We start from the raw sequence: 21917 nt of genomic DNA, 5'->3' as shown, positions 1-21917 counted from the left end.
ACACAAGCCTCCTGCTTTTCACCTGCAGCGATCCCTGCTATTCAAGTCACAGGGCTCTCGTGCAGAGACCTGCTGCAACAAACTGTGCCAAAGCTGATCTGGGTTTCGTGGGCTGCAGAAGTCAGACTTGCCAAATCCACTTTCTTTAGTAAAAGAAGGTGGGATTTGAAGAGAGCTTTTTAGAGAAAAAAAGCTTCATGCAAGTCTATTAACCTGCAGGACCAAGCCTCCACCCCCTCAATCATTAGAGTCCTTAACTTCACTACTTGTCCATAAACAGAGCTATACAAATAATCGATTTTTAGTTCAACTGGGGGATGAAACTCTTAAAAATAATTTTCATTCTACCTGAATTGAATTTGAAATGATTTGGGTTTTCTTCCCAGGTCAATTACTCCCATTCAATAGAAGAACCTTCCATCCCAGATGATGCATTTCAAACATTCAGGGAGAAAAACATGAAATAAGAGAATAAATTGGTGGGAGCCTTTTCTGCCTAAGATCTTGAGCTTCAGAAAGCTCTTCAGGGGTGTACAGCAGCACAGAGAGCAGATCCATAAGCACAAAGGTACGCACTCCCCAAGGAAATGGAGATCTTCCCCTCGCTCTCTCCCACCACATACAGATTATGAAGCCAGAGGACAGGGCGCAGAAGCAACTCTAGGTACCGAACTGCCATGGAAATGCATTTTCTCACACCGAAAACTAACCAAGGAAATTCAAATAAATCCTTTTTTCAGTGACATGGTTCCTTTTATTTTGCTATCATAGCAAATGTGTCTTCCCAACCATGTTTAAAGGTTGATTTTATAAAGAACTAAATGGCAATTCTCTTCCCTAGCATCAATTCCCATGGAGACCCCTTCCTCTACTACATCGCTCACCATTTTTAAGTCTAGCTATGCAGACAGACTTGTAGCCTTACCCATCATCTTTTACCCTTTCAACCACCCCCAAACACATCCCCTTAGAGAATAAGGCAGCCCTGCCAGATCTCAGGCGCTCGAGAGGGTAAGGACCAAGCAGAGCTATTAAACCCTCAAAGCAAGGTTAGTTCCCACTACAGGGAGTTCACAGCCCTGCTCCCTGTGCGTGCGAACCAGCCCGGCAGCACTCGGAGCGGGCGCGAGGGCGAGCTTTGCTCAGTCTAAAAGCCCAGCTAAAGCTCCCAGTGCTGCTGTGTGACCCCAGATCACGAGCCTTCGCCCCGCACGCAACACTGCTCCCCTTGAGGTGCCTGCCTCGGGGATGGGTGAAGCACATCAAGCCTGCCAAAGGGAAGATGCTTTGGGGCACGGAGTTAGCCGTAAGTCTAAAATAAATCCCTAGGCAGAGGCAGAGCTAAGTGCTGCAGACCTGAAGGTGAGAAGCAGTGGAAGTTCTCCTCCTGGCTGACAGCTTGTTGCCAGGATAAGGAGTTGGAAGAATACATTCATTTTTGAGAAGGGGAAAGTCAGGAAGCCATTTATGTGCTCAGGAAACGTAAGGAAACTCCACTCTGGGCTTCAGAATGCTACCAGACAATGGTTTATTTACAGAACTGGTTTTGCCTCCTCTTTCACTCCAGGCCCTGGGAGGGCATCCCAGAAAATTCAAGAGAGGCTTCTCTTCTCAACCACCCAAACTTCTTAGAGCGAATACCCAGAAACAACTGCCTTAATCTACCAAGGGCAAAAGAGGACAAAGGTATCTTCATTTGTTCTTTGCCAACAGCCTGACAAGCCTGCGGCGCTGAAGGCTGACAGCACACGCACAGGGTCAGTGACCCGCTACGGAGACTCACGGAACATTTTAACAGGTTGGGACCATCGCTTGTCACTTCCCCATCCGTGACTTCAGATGTATTTAAGATACCGAGTCTGCACCTCACCCGGGTGCCCCCAAAGGGGATCATCCCAGGAGCCCTCCAGCGTGCGGTGGTGACAGGGAGGCAGCAGCAGGAGCCCCTGCGCCCTCGCAAACCTCCACAGAGTTCACCAAGCAGCTTACAAAGTCGTAAAGCCCATTGCGTTGGGTTCCTGCCAAGCGTTCTTAGGAGAAGAAAGGGAAACGTTCAACATAATCTGCATGAGAGTGCAGGAAGCCCTAAATCGTGTTAGTGCTATTGAGAAAGCTGGTTACATTGCTCAGCAAACCGGCCCAATAGAGTTCTGATACACTTGTTACAAACATCTGATTGTCCCTGATTAGATTAGACAATAAACCCCCATCCTGGTGCGTGGGCATTGTTAAGTTCCCCTCTGCAATCTGTAAATTAGAATTCCAGACCTCGGAGATTGGATTAAAATTGGATTACTGGAGCAGGTCCAGCGCAAGAACAATTGTGAGGCAGGAGAAGACACACGCACACACACAAATGAATAAATACACACATACATGGGGACAGTCAGGATTTGATTAGGAGTGAATCAAAACCAGAGTTCAAAATATAAGCCACCAACCAGCAATTAACAAGGAAGCGGGAAGATGGATGGCTTTATCACTATGAATTAAAGCACGGAGTTCATACCTTTAACTGGTTTGTACTTCAGCATGCACAAGGTTGAGGTTGGTTGGGGGTCCTTCCTCCATGAACTCAAAAGCTCCTGTCTGTAGCCATGTGGCTGGAATGGAGCAGACGCATGTGCGGCAATGAAGTCCCACATCTAAGCTATGTTTAAGCTATCACTTGAGCTATGTTTATTCCACCTTTCCTTCCTCTTTTGCTGCCTAAGTGAGACAGGTAACACATCCCTTAGCCTGGACACTACTCTGGGACCCAGCAGGTCAAGGTGTGACCACTGGTGGCCTTCTGACACACCCAGACACCCCCACCAGGTAAAATCCAGGGCCGTATCCCACCACAGTGGGAAAACCCAGCATGGTTACATGTGCAGTACCACATGGTGCCACCCAAACCCAATGCTGATAAGCTGCCACTCGGGAGAAACCCTCTCTTCAGTCCTAGGATCCCTCCCCTTGGCCATCAAGTGCCTGGAAGAACTTGCTTCAGACTGTTCAGCTGGGCAGCAAGATGGGACCTTGCGCTGCCACCAGTGCAGGAGAAATCCAGCACAGTGTCAGGTCTCAGGTCCTGTTAGGTGCTGATCCCCTTGAAGGCCACATGCCACCAAGACCAGAGGACAATACCCTCAACAGCAAAGGAGGGAAGAGAAAGCCACTGTACCTGCACTGCTGATTTCCCACCAGCCCACACAGTGACAGGGGTCAACACCTCTGCCACGGAGAGAGGAGAGAGTGAGGAGATGCTCTGAACTGGGCTGAGAGATGCTTTGCTGCATGCCAATTTTTGCAGCTTTTTAGACAAGTGAAATCTTTTATTGTCCCTATCAGGGAGCAGAAGAGCTGATAAAGACTCTGTTCACCACATACCTGCAAGGGATATCTCAGGGCTATCAGAATTGTTAAAGGGATAAACCTGTCCAATTAAATCCCCTCTGCACTCTTGATGTGTGCTTGCGCCAGCCATAAATGGAGCTTGGAACGTGTCCCAGCTGGACAGTAATGCACTGAGCATCCAGCCGGGACTAAAAGCACAACCAGCTGGAGCTCCCGCCTCCTACGAAGCCCCTGCTGACCAGCTCTCACCCCCGAGAAGTGGGCTTGGGAAGTGCTTTGTGGTCATGTGCCAAACTCCCATCTTGCCCTCCATCAGAGGATCTCGAAGCACAGCCAAGTACCAACTGCACCGTCACATCAGGAGGAACACGCAAGGAAAAGATGCCAGTGAGTGGGAAAAAACAAAACCAAGCGAGGAGGTGGAAATCAGAGGCAAAACTGAGAAATTCGCTTCAGGCAGTAAGAAAACCCAAGCCTTACTCATCTCCAGATCAACTCTTTGCTGTGCACTGAATCCCAGATCTTCCAGCCATCTTCCCCTAGGATCCAAGGCAAAAGACAATGGGAATGCCACAAACTCCTATGGCCATGTTCCCCAAGGCTCTGCAGCCCCAGGAAACCCAGCCAGATGCTTTCAAAACACAGAAAATCCCCAGTCTTGTCCTTTAAATTCATTTCTCTGCCAAAAAGAAACATCTAATGCCAAGTGTAGGTTTCCCTACTCTTGCCACAAGAAAATCTTCTGTGAAATACATTGGGAGCTCCTATACCTTAGCCGAAGGACCAGGAGCACTGAACCCTTCCTACCAAACCTCTCCTTTCCTCCCACAGTGCTCATCCCACACTGGAGCTAAATGCACAGCAACAAAAATACGCAGCTAAATGCCACAAGACTGGAATAAACTTTTGCATTAACCACTGGTAAGCTTTGTCATGGCCAGTCATGAAGCACGTGCATCTGTAATAGATTTGGTGCACCTATCTGTAAAATACACAAACACTGTATGTAGAGAATCCTAAAGAGTTGGAAGGGACCCACAAGGACCGAGTCCAGCTCCTGTCCCTGCACGGGACAAACACAGCATAAAAGACAACTGCGAGGGCAGGTTAAAGCAATGAAGTCACAGAAAAAGGACAGTGGAAGATGCTGCGCAAAAGGTCAGTTGGTGATGATGAAATTCCATGATCAAAATAGACTGCAGCATGGAACACGGGGTAAGAGTCCCCCAGGAGCCTCCTGTGGATGCTCTTCTCAGGCACCAGCTGTAACAGGTCAGGATTGCAGAAAGATCTTCCTAGGAAGTTTTCTGTCCCATGATGAGAGAATCATCAGTCATGATGCTCTGGGACAAAGGGAGGGATGGCCCCCAAATAACCGGCTCCTTATAGAAGATTTATTTTAGGAAGCTATTATTCTCTTTGTTACACACCCCTGGCTCCAGCACTCGCCCAAAAAGCGTGTGTGAAATCAGTGTCCTTACAGTGCCAGACCCGCAGCAGAGCACTACACCGTGGCCATCGGGGCCAGAGAGACCAGTATCGTTTCCATAGGCTTGATTTCTGCTTCTCAGAAATGCAATATGCAAGGTAAAACACTGTATTATTGATAAGTGTTCTGCACACAACCTAGCTTTAATAAAGACACTAATATTTTCACTTTGAAACAGAAGAAAACAGACTTTCTGATGGCTGGACTGAATCATCATCTAATCAGAACAACACTCAAAGCGTGCATCCATCATGTGAGCCCAAAAGCTAGCTAGCACCTTCCTACAAAGCCTCACCAAAGCAGACAATATCCCTTCTCTCTCCTGCAGCCAAGGAGACAGGGATACATCTTTTCAGTAGAGTATGTGAGTGACACAGCAATTGATACTTCAAGAAGAGGATCCATTTCTCCTTCCTCACCTGCCCTCGCTGATGCATGGAGTCCCACCTGACTCAGAGGCTGAAAAATGTATTTCAAGAAGTCATCATCGCATTCATGAGTCATGAGAGAAGGGGGGAAATGACTCCAGGAGAGATGATTCAATTAAGGGGAGAGTTTAGACAGAAGAAAACACAGGCACGAGAGCAGAAGGAGTTATGGAGCCTTCACTGCTTCAAAGGAGCTTAGCACAACGTGGAAGAAATTCAGAAGATGCAATTTCTCCTCCTCCCATCAACTTCTCCATTTCCAGATTGTGCTGGCAGTACCACCAATCCAAGATGCCAAGGATTTACTTTCAACCTGCACCCAGGAGGCTGCTCCATCTGGAACTGCACTCTGAAGGAGTCCTGTTCAAGGGACTAATTCAGGTCAACGGATCATTGTTTCCACTACAATAAAACAGTAGCGAGCACTCGTTATCTATCTGGCAGTGCTGCCAGAATCGCTCCTCAGCATCAGGTCCAGCATCAGGCAAGCCCCTAACAGCACACCAACCAAAACAACAAAAAGAAAGTCAAACTGGAAGACTAACAAGGTTATTTGTCCCACAAGCACCAGTCCTATCCTTGACCTTGCACCACAAGGTGCACAAACCCTTTGCAAGTCTGAGTCAGAGCGAAGGGCGAGGGAAACCACAGCGACTGATGAGCTGGAAGTCAAACAGCACAGCAGAACCCACTTAGCACAGCCTTGTTGCATCACCAATGTTATCCCACCCATCCCAGACGCCACACGTTGTCTAGGTGCCTACCAAGCTTGCAATTAACTTCTGGCACCACAAGCAGGTTACCTCACTACACTACAGATAAAATACATTCATTTTAAATGGACAGCTATAAAATAGGACAATAGGTTGGAAGAGTACACAGGTACCCATGAGGGCAACTCACATAGTCAGTTCCAGAGTTCAAGTACCAGCACAAACATTTCAGTGGATCCTCTTCTAAACACGGAAAAAAACCCTACTTGTCTAAAACACTTCCGTGAGCTATCGCAGGGACATCACTGTACCTTTGCTCCTGCTCACTGCACCCCCAATTAAACGACGGGGTTAAATTTGCTGCCAGGCTTTTGTTGTCTCTTGCATTCTTCTAGCAGTACCTTCAGGTGTTCAAATGACAGTGGGAGGAGTGAAAAAGCAAGGCAATACCTATAGCAGGTCCTCACATGATACATCCTCCCCTCCTGCCCCAAACACGCTCCATGTGAATCTGCATAACCGCAGGATGCAGCTCCCAGAGGAGGCCACGCAGCCATTGGAATTACTGAGACCATGATGCTACGCCAGCACCACCCCTCTGCTTTATACTGAACATACCCAAAGGGTGGCACACAACCCATCCTCTTACCTTTAGGGCACGGACTTTCTTGGCCAAGAGGCTCTCGATGTCCCCTGCGACCTTCTCCACCAATTTCCTAGGCACGTTCTCCTTGACTTCAAACAGGTTTCTGTTCTCATTGTAGATCTGTGAAGGGAAAACAAGAGAAAGGAAGACAGGCAATATTAGAGAGGTACAGCAGTCTTCCCACAAAAAAGCTGATCCTCTGACACAGAAGAATTTTAGCAACGTGGATTAGGTAACAATAGAAGCTCTGGAAATGAGTGGAACAAGGGAAGAAAGGCTTTACCATCACAAAAAAAAAATTGCATTCAACCTGCTGCCCACACCATTGGCTTTGTAGCTGCCTTCCTTCCTGCTTGCAGGTTATGAGTACCCCACCTCGCTCAGATCTGAGCTGCCTATGACGCCACCCATCCCGTGCCTCTGTGGAGCCAAACCGGCAGCACAGGAGATGTCCCTGCCCATGGCAGGGGTTTGGAACCGCATGGGCTTCAAGGTCCCAAACCATTCTATGATTATACGTGACCATTATGAGAGAACAGTGACTCCAAAGAGGATGCTTTAGTAAGAGAACACACTTTAGAGGCATTCTCAGACTCCAGCAGAACTGATTTCTAGGCCTTCACATCAGAGCTGCATCAAACCCTGAGCTTCAGATTGAAAAGTATGGATTGCCAATAACAACATCAGCACAGGAAGGGTTAAAACAAGGAAAGCTCAACATACACTCTTTTCTTCCCCTTTGCTAAGTTAACAGCATAACAAAATAAGGCATTTGGAAGGCAAGCACTACATCCAGCTGAGCAGCGGCAATTAGGAAAGCAAAGAGGAGCAATCTTCAAGGAGAAAGCTCTGGGTAAGGAGGGCATTCTGACACGAGCCTTTTCCTATTATGAAACAGAAAATTGGCTCCTATTGGTTACAGGCAGAAAAAGTGCCTGTCCACAAGGGAGAAGAAAGCAGGAGATGTTCCTCCAGCCCTCTCCGCAGCTGCAGAGCTCTGCGGTCTTCCAGCCTGCACAGTTCATTGGCATTAATTAGAACAGTCCAGCGTGAATTAACAGTGACCAGACAAGCACCAGAACGTACCAGACAGGCAGGGGGATGAATGGTTTTGCTCCAGGCAATTAAGATAGCTTCACGCGCTCTACTGTAGTGATTTGCTTCAGGTTGTTCAGAACTTGGCTGGGTTTCTCTTATCTAAGGTGACATTTCCCATATTGGGTTTTTCCTTGAGCTGAATCAAAGGGAGGATTTTCTGACCCAAACTTCCCACAGCAATGGCAAAAGCCTTCAATTTTGTCCAGAGCAGCAAGCCGTTCTCTGAAATTCTGCTGTGATCCAGTGCTCTGGGACCTGGGCTTGAAATCTGCAACAGCAGTGACCTCTGAGTCAAGAAACCACTGCTTCAGATTCCATGTAGGTCCATCACACCCAGCTGTGCTGGCAGCCTGGAGGAGAAGGATTTCGATTAGACATCGGGAAGAAATCCTTCACGCTGAGGGTGGGGAGGCCCTGGCCCAGGGTGCCCAGAGCAGTGGGGGCTGCCCCATCCCTGGAGGGGTTCCAGGCCAGGTTGGATGGGGCTTGGAGCCCCTGAGCCAGTGGGAGGTGTCCCTGCCCACGCTGCAGGGCTGGAACTGGATGGGCTTTGAGGTCTCTCCCAACCCAAACTATTCTATGATTCTGTGCTGAGCAGGAAAGTCCTCTGCTCAGGGGAATACTTCAATTTCCCACAAGCCAGACCAGTGCTGATCAGCTTCACACGGTGACCTCTGCTAAGGGCATTGTTTGGTACAACAAATACTGCAGCAGGAACTGCCCTTAGGGACACTGCTTGCTCAGATGCTCATCTAGGGCTTCTTCCGGAGCTTTGGGATCTCTTGGTCTCCACCAGACAAGCAGCAGTGTGACCCATTTTTAGTGCCATTTCATTCCACCTATGGTGGGGTCCTACCATTCCCCCATGGCTCGGGGTATCACTGATGAGGGACAGTGGGAATCCTCTAGACTCACTCGTGCCTCAGACACACTGAGCAGACCCCTCCAACAAAGAGGGAGGCCAGAAAAGAGTCATTCAGTAACATAAATGACCGGCAAGTGCACCGCGAGGTGGTCCAGGCCAAGCAAGGAGCACCATGGCTGGGTAGCAGAAAGGAACAGGAACGCAAAACCTCAGAGATTCTGCCGGAAGATGGAGACTGCTCAGAGCCACAAGCAGAGTGTGGAGACAGCACGATTTCCATCTCGCTCCTCATCCTGGCTGCACCTACTGTTGTTAAATTTCATCGTCTGGTGCTTATAGTTCTTGCAACGATGGTAATCATTGTGGTGTCTATATTACATTAGGAGGATGTCAGCCTCGGCACCGCGTCAGGGATAATCAAGCAGGCAGTGACAAGAGTGATAGCGGCCTCGCTGACAGCCCGCCAGGACAATTGGGGCTGCCTCTGCCACGCTGTATGGAGCGCATCCGACTCCGCTACAGGGACGAGGGGGATGGGGGCTGGCAGAGGGCATGGGGATGGCTGTCTGACGAAGCCGCCACCAGCCAGGAAGGTGCTAGATCCCCGTTGTCCCTGTCAAGGAGTCAGCAGAGGGGGAAGGTGGAGAAGGGAAGCAGAAGCAGGGGAGCAGCGGTGCTGCAGTCCTGCGAGGGCTTTGCAAATCTACCCCATCCCCACGCCCAGAGCTGCAGAGTGGAAGCCACCAGCCTCGAGGACACGGCTGTGCGAGCACAGCCCAGGCTGCCGCAGAGCCACCCTGCCCCTTGCCACAACCTCTGCCTTGTCCTCAGCGAGAGCCACTGCTCCCGCAGCCTGCGGATGTGCTCAAGCAGGAGGCAAACAGCTTGACATTTACTCACCCCTCTCCCTCTCCGCTCACACAGTGCCGTTTCCCTGCTGCGCTCCTTCCTTCCACCTACCTAATAAAAAGCAAGGACCCTCTGAGCAGCTCTTCACAGCTCTCCTGCAGAAACAGGACAGGGAAGCGTGCAGTTTAGCTGCTCCTCAGGGATGGTCAGCTATAATTGAAGCAAACAAACCATAGAATTAAGGTCTCCTTCCTCCGCTAAAGAGCCTGCTAAAAGGCAGCAGCACCACAGAGGAGGCGGGGGGACAAGAGGGAAGGCAGCCTGTGCTTCCAGGGAGGGAGAGGTGAAGCTGCTCTGGCACTGACATCTTCCACTCTCTGCGGCACTGGCTGGACCTGCTGAGCCCGGGATCACGAGCCTCTCCAGCTGAATCTCCAGACCCACCAGCCCCAAAGCAAACCTGAGACTGCTACACAATTTAGCTAGTAGACAGGGATAAAGGGCTAAGCACAGTTAGCCTGGATTATAGAAAACCTCTCCTGGCCTGGAGAGCTGCTTTTAGCCTTCAGGAGCCCAAACCCTTGTACAGGGAGCTCTGAGAGCAGCAGACCTGCCTGGGCATCTACAGAGTGAATCTTCTGTGAAGTAATTCAATACCACACAACTTCAAACTCAAGGCTTCTCCTTCCAGATAAAGCATTGTACAAATAAATCATCATGTGGTTGAAAACGTAAGGTATCAACCAAGATGGGAGCTCAGCCCAGGCACTCCTCTGCAGCACACAGCCGCCTGGATGGCGGGGGCTTTGCTGCCAGGTCAGGGGACAAGCCCCCCAGAGCCCGCCGCGAGAGCGAGAGAACAGCCACAGCATCTTGGACAAACACCCAAACGCATTTAGAAAGTACACGATCTCTAAAAATACACACCTGTACAGTAAAATAGAAATGAAACAAACCCCTCCAACCCAATCCTTGGCTCCGGCTGCTCTCCGGCAAGGCAGGCAACAAAAGCTTTAGTAAGGAAAACCTTTTTAAAAGGTACCTCGACTGCTTTCCTTCAGGATATACGCTGAAGAGTTGAACCACACCATACCTAAGCCATAATTGAGATCAGCATCGTTAAAATTGCACCTAGAATACTCCAGGTGCATCCTAGGAGGAACGCTGCCACAGACTAAGATGTACTATTCCACTTATAATTCAGCTTTACACTGTTTCTATCAGAATCGGTGCCTCCATGCTATGGATTGCACTGTTTTTACCCCATTGCCCCCAAGAGAGTAAAATAGCGTTGTAGCAAAGCAGGGGATAGGTCAGATCAAAAGCTGCCTTGATACAGCAGTACAAATCCTTCCGCAAGAAGCTCTTCCACAAATACATGCTTGACTTCAATTGGTTTAACAGAACTCAGTTTTCCACTGGTTTACCTATAAGCAAGGATTAAAATCGATTTGGGAATGGAACATCAATTTAACTAAAAGATGTGAAAGTGCTCTCAGGCAGACAGGCACACGCTCTGCTGAAGCACAACCCCAGACCCAGCAGGAGAGCAGCCGTCGGGAGGAAGGGGACACCAAAGGAGGGTTTGGAGGAGAGGGGGAATGGAGCAGGAAGCCCGGGCAGGGAGCGAGGGCTTGTGCTGGTGCTGACGGCTTCAGAGGTGCCTGGATGAGATGAATGGGAGAAGATGATGAACTAGTGAGATGTCCTCACCCACTGCAGGGGGGTTGGAACTACATGATCTTTAAGATCCCTTCCAACTCAAACTATTCCATGATTCTATGGTTAGGGAAAGATAAAGCAAGAAATTTCTCCACTTTTCAGGTGACCTCTGGACTCCGCATGGCTGCATCTCTGCCTTTCCCTCAGCTGCTAAATGGTTTAAACCTTTGTTTTCCTTTACTAAGCTACTTTTCTAAATGTTTAAGACACCAAAACTACAAAAGCTAATAAAGACTGAAAAGGTGACCTCAATGGACCCACTTCCCATAGCAGAGAGGAGGATGAGGGACCACCACTGCCATGAACGGAGATGGAAGGTGTTGCTCCAGTGAGAAGGATGAGGAAGGGACCAGCACTGCCACGAGCTGAGATGGAAGGCACTGCTCCAGCCCCTTTTGCCAACACACACCACCAGCAGCGATGCCCAGGGCAGGGCTGCCGCAGCCAGGCAAAGGCTGCTCCCCATTCCCTTCAAGCTCTGCTTTGAGTGATGCAAGATCTCAGATCCCCAATGACTTGACCTTCAAACAAACAACTGGGTCTCTTTCCCAAAACAGCTTTACCTTTTGTGCCAGAAAAGCTGCTGCTTCTTGCAGGAAGGCTGTGGAAAACGGCTGTGCCAGGCAGCCTCTAACACTGAAGCTCAGACACTTTGCAGGCTTTCTTCTAACTACACAAGGAAATCAGTAACATTCACCTCGCCCTGCCTTTTGCTGTTAGCGATCGCTACCACTGGCCAAACTCAGCTCTCAGCTGCAGGGATGTAAATGTGGGATAACTCTATTGACATGGAATTAAGACTAAATCTGTTATTAGAGCTGGAGGACTAAAATCTAGGCCAGCATTAACTCAGCACTGTCAACAGTTACCCCTCCAGTTTTCTGCAGAGTAATGATCTATTTTCAAGAAATTGAACTTTTAGAAATAGCAACTTCGAAATTCTCTTGATTTACCTTCTGACGCAAGTTTGGGGGTTTTCTCTGATCTTCAGGGATTCATGTTTGCAAGCTTTTCTTCCTAATTTGAAGCACTGGAAGCATTTCTGTAAGTGAACAGTCTTGTTGGAAGCAAGGTGGGAAGAGACCCACGTGTCCAACCCATCCCTCTGGCTCATGCAGGACCCACCTAACCCATGCTGTCCAAAAGCCCCCACTGGTGGTGGAGAGACCAGGCTTCCCTGGTTGATGTCCTCCAGTGTTTTCCAGTCTGCTAGAAAGTCACTACCTACATCTAATATAAAGTCGTCTCTGCTGTGGCACAGGCTCATAAAGCTGATTCTTGTTCCCTCACCCAGGATACAAAGAACACATTTGTAGACAGCTTTCTTCCACACGTTTCCAGACTCATCCTCTCTCCTGCTAATGCTTCCTGCTCCCCAAAACTGAAATTTCAACAAAGAATAAAAAAGGAGGGAGAATGAGGCTCAAGTATGGAGCAAGGCACATGTGTTTTGATGTGAAGGTCAGAGCAACAGTACAAGAGTGCTCCGACAGGAACTGCAGGAGCAGATTTGAGGAATTCTGAGATTCCAGGTCCTGATTTGATTGCCGACTAGAGCAGGACAACAAGTGGCTGCAGCAGCAACCCAGAATAACAGAGCAGGAGGTAAAGGTTAGCAGCAATGTGCAATGGCAAAACTGCAGCAATAGGGCATCCATCTGTGCCGTGTCCCACCCTTTCCTGCTCCTCCACCTTCCTCATCTTCACAGCCTCCAAAATATGTGATTTTGGCAACGAAAAGCTGCAGCCGTTGGCCAGATGTGCCTGCTAAACCCAGCCTGCTGCTGCAGGCCCCCACTCCAGGGTATTTGTGCACAGGATTCACCAGCACGCAGCCTCCCAGAGCCGGTGCAGGTGCAGCCGGCACATCCCAGCCCTGACAGCCTCCTGAGGAACCCTTCAAATTAAAGAGAAAATGCAGTGGGGACCTCTTAGCAGAGCTGTAAATTACCCTCCCCCTGCATCAGCCTTCTCCGTCAGCTGCTCATTTAGCTGTGCCTGTGACAAGAAAGGCACAAGGCTGCCCACCACCATCATGGGAAGGACCAGACGTGACCCCAAGATTAGCAGAGTGCAGGGAAGCACCCGTAGTGTGAAAGCCAGAGCTGGACCAGAGTGAGCCAGCACCCCCGGAGCCAGCCACAATTCAAATCTACTCAACCATCATCACATAAACCCCCACACACTCGCACCCCCGTGTGCCTTGCCCTCTCCTGCATTTTCCCAGCACGCGAGGGCTGTGCTGCCCCAGCCCTTTCCCCTGCGCACCAGCACATGCTCAGCACAAGCTCCAGATCCACCTGTTCCTACCGGAATCGCCCCCCACAGCTCGACACAAAGCACTATTTCAGCTCCACATCTGCACTCTCCCAACGACAGCGTGCGATCTCAATTAAGCTTTAGGTACAGGTGGGGAGCAACTGTCTGGCACTTAAGGCTGAGAGAGGGGGTTTGGTCCACATTCCCCCTTTGCCACACGCACAGTACTGACCCACCTGCACAATCACGGGCAAATCACCTTCCCACGGCTCAACAGCCTCACCCACCTCCTGCTCTTTAAGAATTGACTGTTAATTCTTGCAAAGTGTGGTGGAAGCCCTAGAGGAAAAGTGGCACATGAACAGAGAGCATCAATACCGCACAGCGGGAGCCTCGAGGAACTGAGTGGTACCTTAAAGCAGAAACAAAACTCTCTGATGGCTCAAGCCAGACCCCCAAATCACTGGCAGATATTTTAGTACTTCCTGTCAGCCTTAGGAAATGCATATGTGCCCTGTCATCATGCATCCAGAGCAATGGCCCCACCACTTGAATCCAAGATAAGGTAACCAGGGAAGAAAAGGACCAGGGATGGATTCAGATCTATTCTGTGTAAAAAAAGGTTGCATCAGGCACAGTGTACGGTGAAGTATTAGTCTCCTGCTGTTCCAGTATAAAGTTAATCAGGGACAGAAATTAATCCCTCCTGACAGCGTGTTGCCAATTTCTGATTTCATCCCTATTTGCTTGTAGCTTATCATTGAGAGGATGGGAAACAAGCCTCCTCCTTTGGTAAAGGCTCGCACACAGCAGCCAGGGGTTCACCTACACTCAAAGAAACACATCCGCGCCTCCGCACGCAGGCGGATACCCTCACAGCCACAGACCCACCTGCCGTTACACAGGTAGACGCAGTGAAAGAGTTATGTATATGCTTAAGGCAAAATATATGCCCATCCATCAGCTTTACTACAAGACAGTGGGAAGGAGCAGGGGGGAAACAAGAACAAGAAAGAAATCTTCTCCCCAGAGGGATAGTGCCTGAAGAGCAAAGTGGCATTTACAAATCAGAAGCATTTCCCTTCCCTACTCCTTTGCCCAGAATGTTAATTAGCAATGCTCGAAACAGCAGTGGCAAAAGCTGAAACCCAAGCAACTTCAATTGGTTTAAAGGAAAGCGGGTTGGGAATTCTTAAAGACAAGCCATTTCCACTCAAACGGCGAGACATCCGATGGCGATGCAGCAGGTGCTTTTTTTAATGGCACCTAATAACTTCCCTCCTAAAAATAGAGAACGAGTTCTAAAAAGAAAACTATCATTTCCCAAAGCTGTAGGATTCTGTCTCGTGTTCTAAACGTCAGGGTTTTATTTTGCAGCTTCTTCTCGCGAGCCCAGCGGATGGGGCATCAAGGCCCACGGCACGGCAGGAGCACCCTGCTCGCTCTTGAAATCCCAGACCAGGTCAGTGCCGCAGGCTGGGCAACCCTGCAGGCTGCTGCACAGCATTCAGCCCCCCACGTAACAGAACGGCGAGCTTGCAGTTACATTGATAAACGACAGTGCTGACTTGGTTTAGTGTCATAAATAAAGCTTATCTAATTATATAGACCACGCGTATCTCTGTGTTGGGATGATCAACAGACATCTTAAAGCATCACCAGATATTAGCCACAAGAATTGTTGCAGGAAACACGCTTCACAATTTGCTTCTCCTTTTATTGCCATTCCCTTCCCTACTATTTATAAGTCTCCTCATCCAACTTATCAAAATATCGTCATCACCAAAAAAATCCTCTGCCTCAAGTGATCGATGCCGTGTTTCCAGCACACCCAGCACCACGGCTTACACAGCTGGAAGGAACCTGTACCCGATGTCCCAAACAACACAGGCATCAGGGCTGCTGGCATCAATTCCTGCTGAAAAGAGAAACTCAGCACCATCCCATGGTCTGAAGCAGTTGGTCTGACCCACGTGGACAGCAGCTCTTAGGACTGAGCTCAAAGCAGCTCCACACCCATGCTGGCTGCCCAGACTGTGGCAACCATGGAATCATAAAGGTCGGGAAAGACCCCTAGGGTCATCCAGCCTAACCATCAGCCCCACCTCGCCATGCCTACTAAACCACGTCCCCAAGTGCCACATCTACACACCATTTAAATACCTCCAGGAATGGAGGCACCACCAGCGCCCTGGGCAACCTCTGACAGTGCTTCACCACGTTCCATAGTGAAGTTTTTCCTAATGCAGCTCGAGGCCATTTCCTGTCATCCTGTCCCTTGTTACTTGGGAGAAGAGCCTAGCACGCATCTCACCACAGGCTCCTTTCATGGAGCTGCAGAGAGCAATGAGGTCTCTCCCCTCAGCCTCATCTTCTCCAGACTAAACAGCTCAAGTTCCCTCAGCCACTCTCATAACCCCTACTCCTAACCCTCCCCAGCTCCGTTCCCCTTCTCCACATGCACTCCAGCCCCTCAATGTTCTCCTTGTATTGAGGGGTCCAAAACTGAATCCAATACCTTCCCTCCTCCCACTGGCCCCACCACTGCTGATCCAAGCCAGGATGCTGTTAACCTTCTTGGCCACCTGGGCCACTGCTGGCTCATGTTCTGTCACTGTCAACCATCACCCCCAGGTCCTTTTGTGCCAGGCACCTTTCAAGATGGGTTCATCCTGAGCATCTGCACCACCAGTACTGGCATCTCAAGAGGGTCCTGATACAACCCCAAAGCAAAACCAACACAACAGAACACCAGCACGGTCTCCTCCAAGAGCAGAGTGCACTCAGCATAGCAGGAGCAACGTTACTTCAGAAACTGAAGATCTGTTGTGAAATGAGTGCAAGAGAATTTGGGGGAAAGCCAACAAAAAGCTGACTCTGGGCCACAAAACCCATTGGAAGTCTCAAGTGCGTGCCCACCCTCTTGCTGAGCTCACAGGAAAATTGCTGTGCTCTCTTCCCCCGACAGACCCAGCTACAGCTCAGCCCTCACAGCCCAACCTCCTCTGCTGGGCGATGGGCAAATCCAGGGCCAAGCAGGAACTTCTCCATCTCCCACCAGCGTTGGGTTCCGCCCTCCTTCCACCTCCTTTTTCTAGGTCTGAGGTATTTTGCAAGTAAGTGCTTTTGCATGGGGCTCACTCAATAGGACATAATTGACTCTTGTTGCCAAGAATTAAGTGCTCTCAATAGAGATGTCCATTTTTAATGCCTCTTTCATTCTTACTAAAGAATTAAGCCAAGATAACACTGAGTAGCTCCCAGGTGAGACTGATTGTCAAGCAGATGAGGATTTTGTCAATAGATTTCTTCTCTTCTTCCCCCCCACCCCTTTTTATGCTCAGCTCAGAAAAATCATAAAAAAAATACAAGCAACACAAAAAGCCTTCTCCTCCTTGAAAAGGCACGGAGTAATCTCTCCAGGATATTTCTTTCCTGGCTATATTAGTTATTGTTGCCTCTGCGTGGCTTCTAGTTATGCATGCACTGGTAGAAACAGAAGGAAAAAAGCTCAAGTCCACAGAACTCCTTATCACAACCTCTGGACACTTCAGTGAGCATTTTGAATGAAATGACCCATAAAGTGATTAACAGTTTATTAACTTGAAGGGCAAGTCACACCTCCATTGCAGAAAAGCAACACAGTGTTTCTAGACATGCAGGGGAGTTCCCCTATGGACTCTCATGTTGGCACCAATCCCCCTCCCCTCCTTTTTTTAATAAAAGCACACTTCCATTTTCTCCTGCTCCTCTCACTGCCCCATAACCCTTCCAACTCATGAACACAGAATCACAAGGTTGGAAAGGACCCACTGGATCATCGAGTCCAACCATTCCTAACACTCCCTAAACCATGTCCCTCAGCACTTCATCATATGCTCTCCATCTCAACTTGCTCAAGAAATCCCTCATATGCAGCCTGGAAACATAAGAACTGTGGCTTGCATCATCATGGTTTGTTCCATAGAACCATGGAATGGTTTGGGTTGGAAGGAACCTTAATGCCTATCCAGTTCCAACACCCCTGCCGTAGGCCAGGACACCTCCTGCTTATTCAGGGTGCTCAAAGCCCCATCCAACCATCCATCCATCCCAGCCCCTTCCAAAGCTTCACCACTCTTACAACAAAGAGCTTTTCCCCTAACATCCAATCTAAATCTCCCCTCACACAACTTGAGGCCATTTCCTCTCATCCTACCAGTTCTTCTTTGGGAGAAGAGCCCAGCACTCACCTCACCACAACCTCCTTTCAGGAGCTGTAGAGAGATGAAGTCTCCCCTCAACCTCCTCTTCTCAGGCTAAAACAACCCAGGGCTCCTCAGCCGCTCACCGTAATCCCCGTGCTCCAGGTCCTGCCCCAGCTCTGTTGCCCCCTCTGGGCACACCACAGCCCCTCAATGTCCATCTTGTAGCGCAGGGTCCAAAACTGAACCCAGGATTGGGGGGGCGGTCTCACCACCAACGCCCATGAAGCATTTCATACACATGAACCGGGTAGCAGGCATGAAAAGGACAGGACAAAGCACAGGAGAAGCAGCCATGGCTGGGAAGCTGGGCTCATCTGCTCGGGTATTCAGCCCAGTCCGCACAGCTGGGTGGGACAGATGCTGGGGTTAAGCTGAGAAGTTTCGCACAGCATATGGTCAAGGAGCTGCGATTTGCAGGTAATCTAATAATCAAATAGTCATACCAGTAAGGATATGAACTGTGGGGTCATGAGGGGTTGGCACGCTTCTCCCATTTCTGTAGAAGTCATTGAACAGCACAAAGCAAGGACGTTAACTGTTCAGCTCTTGGCTACAGCCAGCAGCAGTGTTCTTCAGAAAAAAGTCACTGTCAGGCACTACGAGGAGCTACACTGACACTCACCGTAACCTGGTCTCCAGCAAGACAATGTGCAACCACTGCCACGGTGGCTGTCACCTCCTCCCCCTTACCACAGCCCTGGCGCTGACAAGAGCGATGAGCAGAGTTGCAGCAAAGCTGCTCCAAGTCACTGGTCTAAATCTACCCCCACCGCAGCGTGGCCAGCAGGACCAGGGAGGTGATCCTTCCCCTGCACTCAGCACTGGCGAGGCTGCTCCTCAAATCCTGTGTTCAGTTGTGGGCCCCTCACAAGAAGGACACTGAAGGGCTGGAGCACATCCAGAGAAAAGCAAAGCTGGTGAAGGGTCTGGAGAACAAGTCTTACGAGGAACAGCTGAAGGAACTGCAATTGTTCAGTGTAGAGAAGAGTAGGCAGAGGGGAGACATCATCACTGTCTACAATTGTCTGAAAAGACGTTGTAGAGAGGTGGGCGTTGGTCTTTTCACCCAAGTGATAGATAAGACAAGAGGGAACAGCTTCAAGTTGTGCCAGGGAAGGTTCAGATTGGACATTAGGGAAAAGCTTCACTGGAAGGGTTCTTGGGCACTGGCTGCCCAGGGAGGTGGAGTCCCCATCCCCACAGGTGCTTACAAGATGAGCAGATGAAGTACTCAGGGATGGTTTAGTAGTGGACAGGTACAGTTAGACTTGATCTCAGAGGTCTTTTCCAACCTAGGGACTCTGTGATTTCTAGCTAGGAATAAACTCTATCAAACTGCCAGCTGGAACCCCTTGGAATGACAGGGCTGACTTCTTCACCCTACATTGCTGCAGGAGATACAGAAGACCTGTGAAACAAGACAGAAGCATCCCAGTATAAACCCCTGGAGTGAAACTAAACCCATATTATTCCAGAAGTGATGAAATGCCAGCCACCCGCTCTCCGCAGCCCCAAACAACAGGAAAAAAACCCTTGTTCAGATACTTTTTAACTGTCACGAAATGATGTAATGCATATAGCGTAATTATGCTTAAGTGCTTTCCATGTTAAATGTCCTTTCAGTTATCATTTTTTAAATGCAATTTTTATTGAGTGCACAATAATAATTTAGCGAGTAAACAGGCAAGTTACAAGAAAAGAGTGGAAGTGCAGGGGGAGGTGGGAAAGCCTCAAGTGTGACAATGGAATGCACTGGGGTACATGGAGCTGTTACTTGTGAAAGCTCGCAAAGAATTATCAAAAAGCCATAAATTACAAGGTTGCAAAATGCAATAAATTACAGCCTCTACAAAAGGCAGATAATGGAAATGAGAAAGGATAGAGGGAAGGGGGAGGAAGCTCCATTATTTGTCACCACTGACCCCAGACATCTGCACAGCCTGCAAAGAGCACTGGCAATATTTGGGTGTCACGGTCTCCGCACAAACAACACTCCTCAAAGGCCAGAACAGGGTGAGCTTTAGGGATTATTCCTGGTATTGGCGCCAATGTAGGAGTCTTCCCTGCGGAAGATGCATTTTACCCCCAAAAACATACTCTTTCCTGCATCAAATGTACCTTGGGAAACCAGGGCAACTCCAGGCAGAATCGTAGATTGAATGATAGAATGGCTTGGGTTGGAAGGCACCTTAAAGTCCATCCAGTTTCAACCTCCTACCATGGTCTTCCGAGGCAGTGGAAGTAGTTACCCATCCCTGGAGGCATTCCAAGGCCAGGTTGGATGGGACTTTGAGCAGCTGGATCCAGTGGGAGGTGCCCCAACCTACCTGCTATGGACAGGAACTGGAGGGCTTTAAGGTCCCTTCCAACTCAAACTATTCTCTAATTCCATGACTTCCCCACCCCACAACTGTGTGGGTGCCCAACCCTTGGAACAAGTTGCCCAAAAATAGTTGTGGGGTCTCCCCCTCCTTGAGGATATTCCAAAGCTGTCTGGCCATGGCCTTGAGCCACCCACTCCAGGTGACCCTTCTTGAGCAGGAGTGTTGGGCCAGATGACCTCCTGAGGTCCTTGTCAACCTCAACCATCCTGTAATCCAACAACCTTCCCAAATCCATATGATTGACCCCAGCTTTAGCATGAAGAGTACACATAGCTGCCGAACTAAAGGTGGCAGCAAAGCCGGACAGCCTCCCGCGCAGCAGGCAGGAGCGAACAGCCTGGAGACACCCCCTGCTATGAAAAAACACATATGAGAAACACTCTCCAGCACCAACACGTGCCTCACTGCCAAAGCCACGTGGAGGAAGATGAGCCACTTCAAGAGCAGGGGGCATGGTGCCAGGTACTGGGCGGCACCGCTCCCTATCGATTTCATGGCCGGATGGGTCCCCGAGGATCAAACCCCTCAGGGTTTCACGATTTTCTAAACAAAGCCACCAAGAGAAAGGAAAAATCCACTAGAGTAAAACCTACAAACAAACCAAAGGCAGCCAAGTTCTGAGAGGGAAGATGAGCAGGATCTTAATCTCTGGAAAATTAAATCGGAAGAAAACGGAACAAGCACAGATCTTGGCTGACACAGAGCATCCTCCTTACAGGAGTGCGTGCGCCAGGTTTATTTGATTAAAACTTTTCAAGATGGGGAGAGATTGAAGAGAAGGGAGTGTTTTCATTACTCAAGTGGGAGCAAGGAGGAGGTAGCCCATAGCTGCTATAGGATCATTTTTGCTACTAATGGTAGCAAATAGTCCCAGCAAATGGGAATAAAATTACTTCACAGGTTATTTCACTCTCTGAGGATGAAATTTTTTTTTGCAGGAACTCCATGCGGGCTTCCAGGTGTCCACCTGAGCTCTGAAACAGCCTGGCAGTTTATTTCACTGCCTCCAGACCTCAAGGAAGAGAAATCCAGCCTTGGTGATTTGAAGAGTTGACTGGGAGCCCAAGATGAGGTTTTACTACTGCAGTGGCAAGCACTGGCTGTTCAGTGCTTGGTTGTCCAGAGAAGAGCAACAAAGCTGGTGAGGGGGCTGGAGAACAAGTCTTATGAGGAGCGGCTGAGAGAGCTGGGGTTGTTTAGCCTTGAGAAGAGGAGGCTGAGGGGAGACCTTATTACTCTCTACAACTACCTGAAAGGAGGTTGTGGAGAGGAGGGAGCTGGCCTCTTCTCCCAAGTGACAGGGGACAGGACAAGAGGGAATGGCCTGAAGCTCCGTCAGGGGAGGTTCAGGTTGGATATCAGAAAAAAATTCTTCACAGTAAGAGTCATTGGGTACTGGAACAGGCTGCCCAGGGAGGTGGTCGAGTCGCCTTCCCTGGAGGTGTTTAAGGAACGGGTGGATGAAGTACTTAGGGACATGGTTTAGGGAGTGTTAGGAACGGTTGGACTCGATGATCCAATGGGTCCTTTCCAACCTTGTGTGATTCTGTGATTCCTCAGCCAATGCCAAAAGGGTAGGACAGGCTGGACATCACCAATGGCTCCTCAAGGGTCTTATTGAAATGAGTTTGGCAGGGCTCAGCTTAACACCCAATCTGTCCACTCTTTTCTCTCTGCCTAATCCAAGTCCCACCTTCCAAACACCACCAGAAGAAATGCCAGGGCAGCATCACGAGTGTCAGCTGAGGGACAAAACCAGCATCTCAGCACATTAAAGAGAAGCCTGGCTTGCTTGCACTTATGCCTCTGCTACAGGAAAAGGGGCTGAAGAAACCCGGGTAGCAGGGCTAGCAGTGAAACACAGGGCATGCCAAGGGG

General features: G+C 49.4%; 1 protein-coding gene across 2 annotated transcripts in view; it reads right to left on the bottom strand.

Annotated features, from left to right (window-relative positions):
• CACNA2D2 (calcium voltage-gated channel auxiliary subunit alpha2delta 2) overlaps window positions 1-21917 on the bottom strand; it is a 206675-nt gene that overhangs the window by 116753 nt on the left and 68005 nt on the right. For both annotated transcript variants that reach the window (XM_054076733.1, XM_054076734.1), the window contains exon 3: window positions 6619-6735. In XM_054076733.1, the coding sequence (XP_053932708.1) occupies window positions 6619-6735 (117 nt within the window). The remainder of the gene's footprint in view (window positions 1-6618; window positions 6736-21917) is intronic.

Source organism: Cuculus canorus, chromosome 11, assembly GCF_017976375.1.
Source record: "Cuculus canorus isolate bCucCan1 chromosome 11, bCucCan1.pri, whole genome shotgun sequence".
NCBI classification, from domain to species: domain Eukaryota; kingdom Metazoa; phylum Chordata; class Aves; order Cuculiformes; family Cuculidae; genus Cuculus; species Cuculus canorus.
This window is presented reverse-complemented; position numbering and strand designations above follow the sequence as displayed.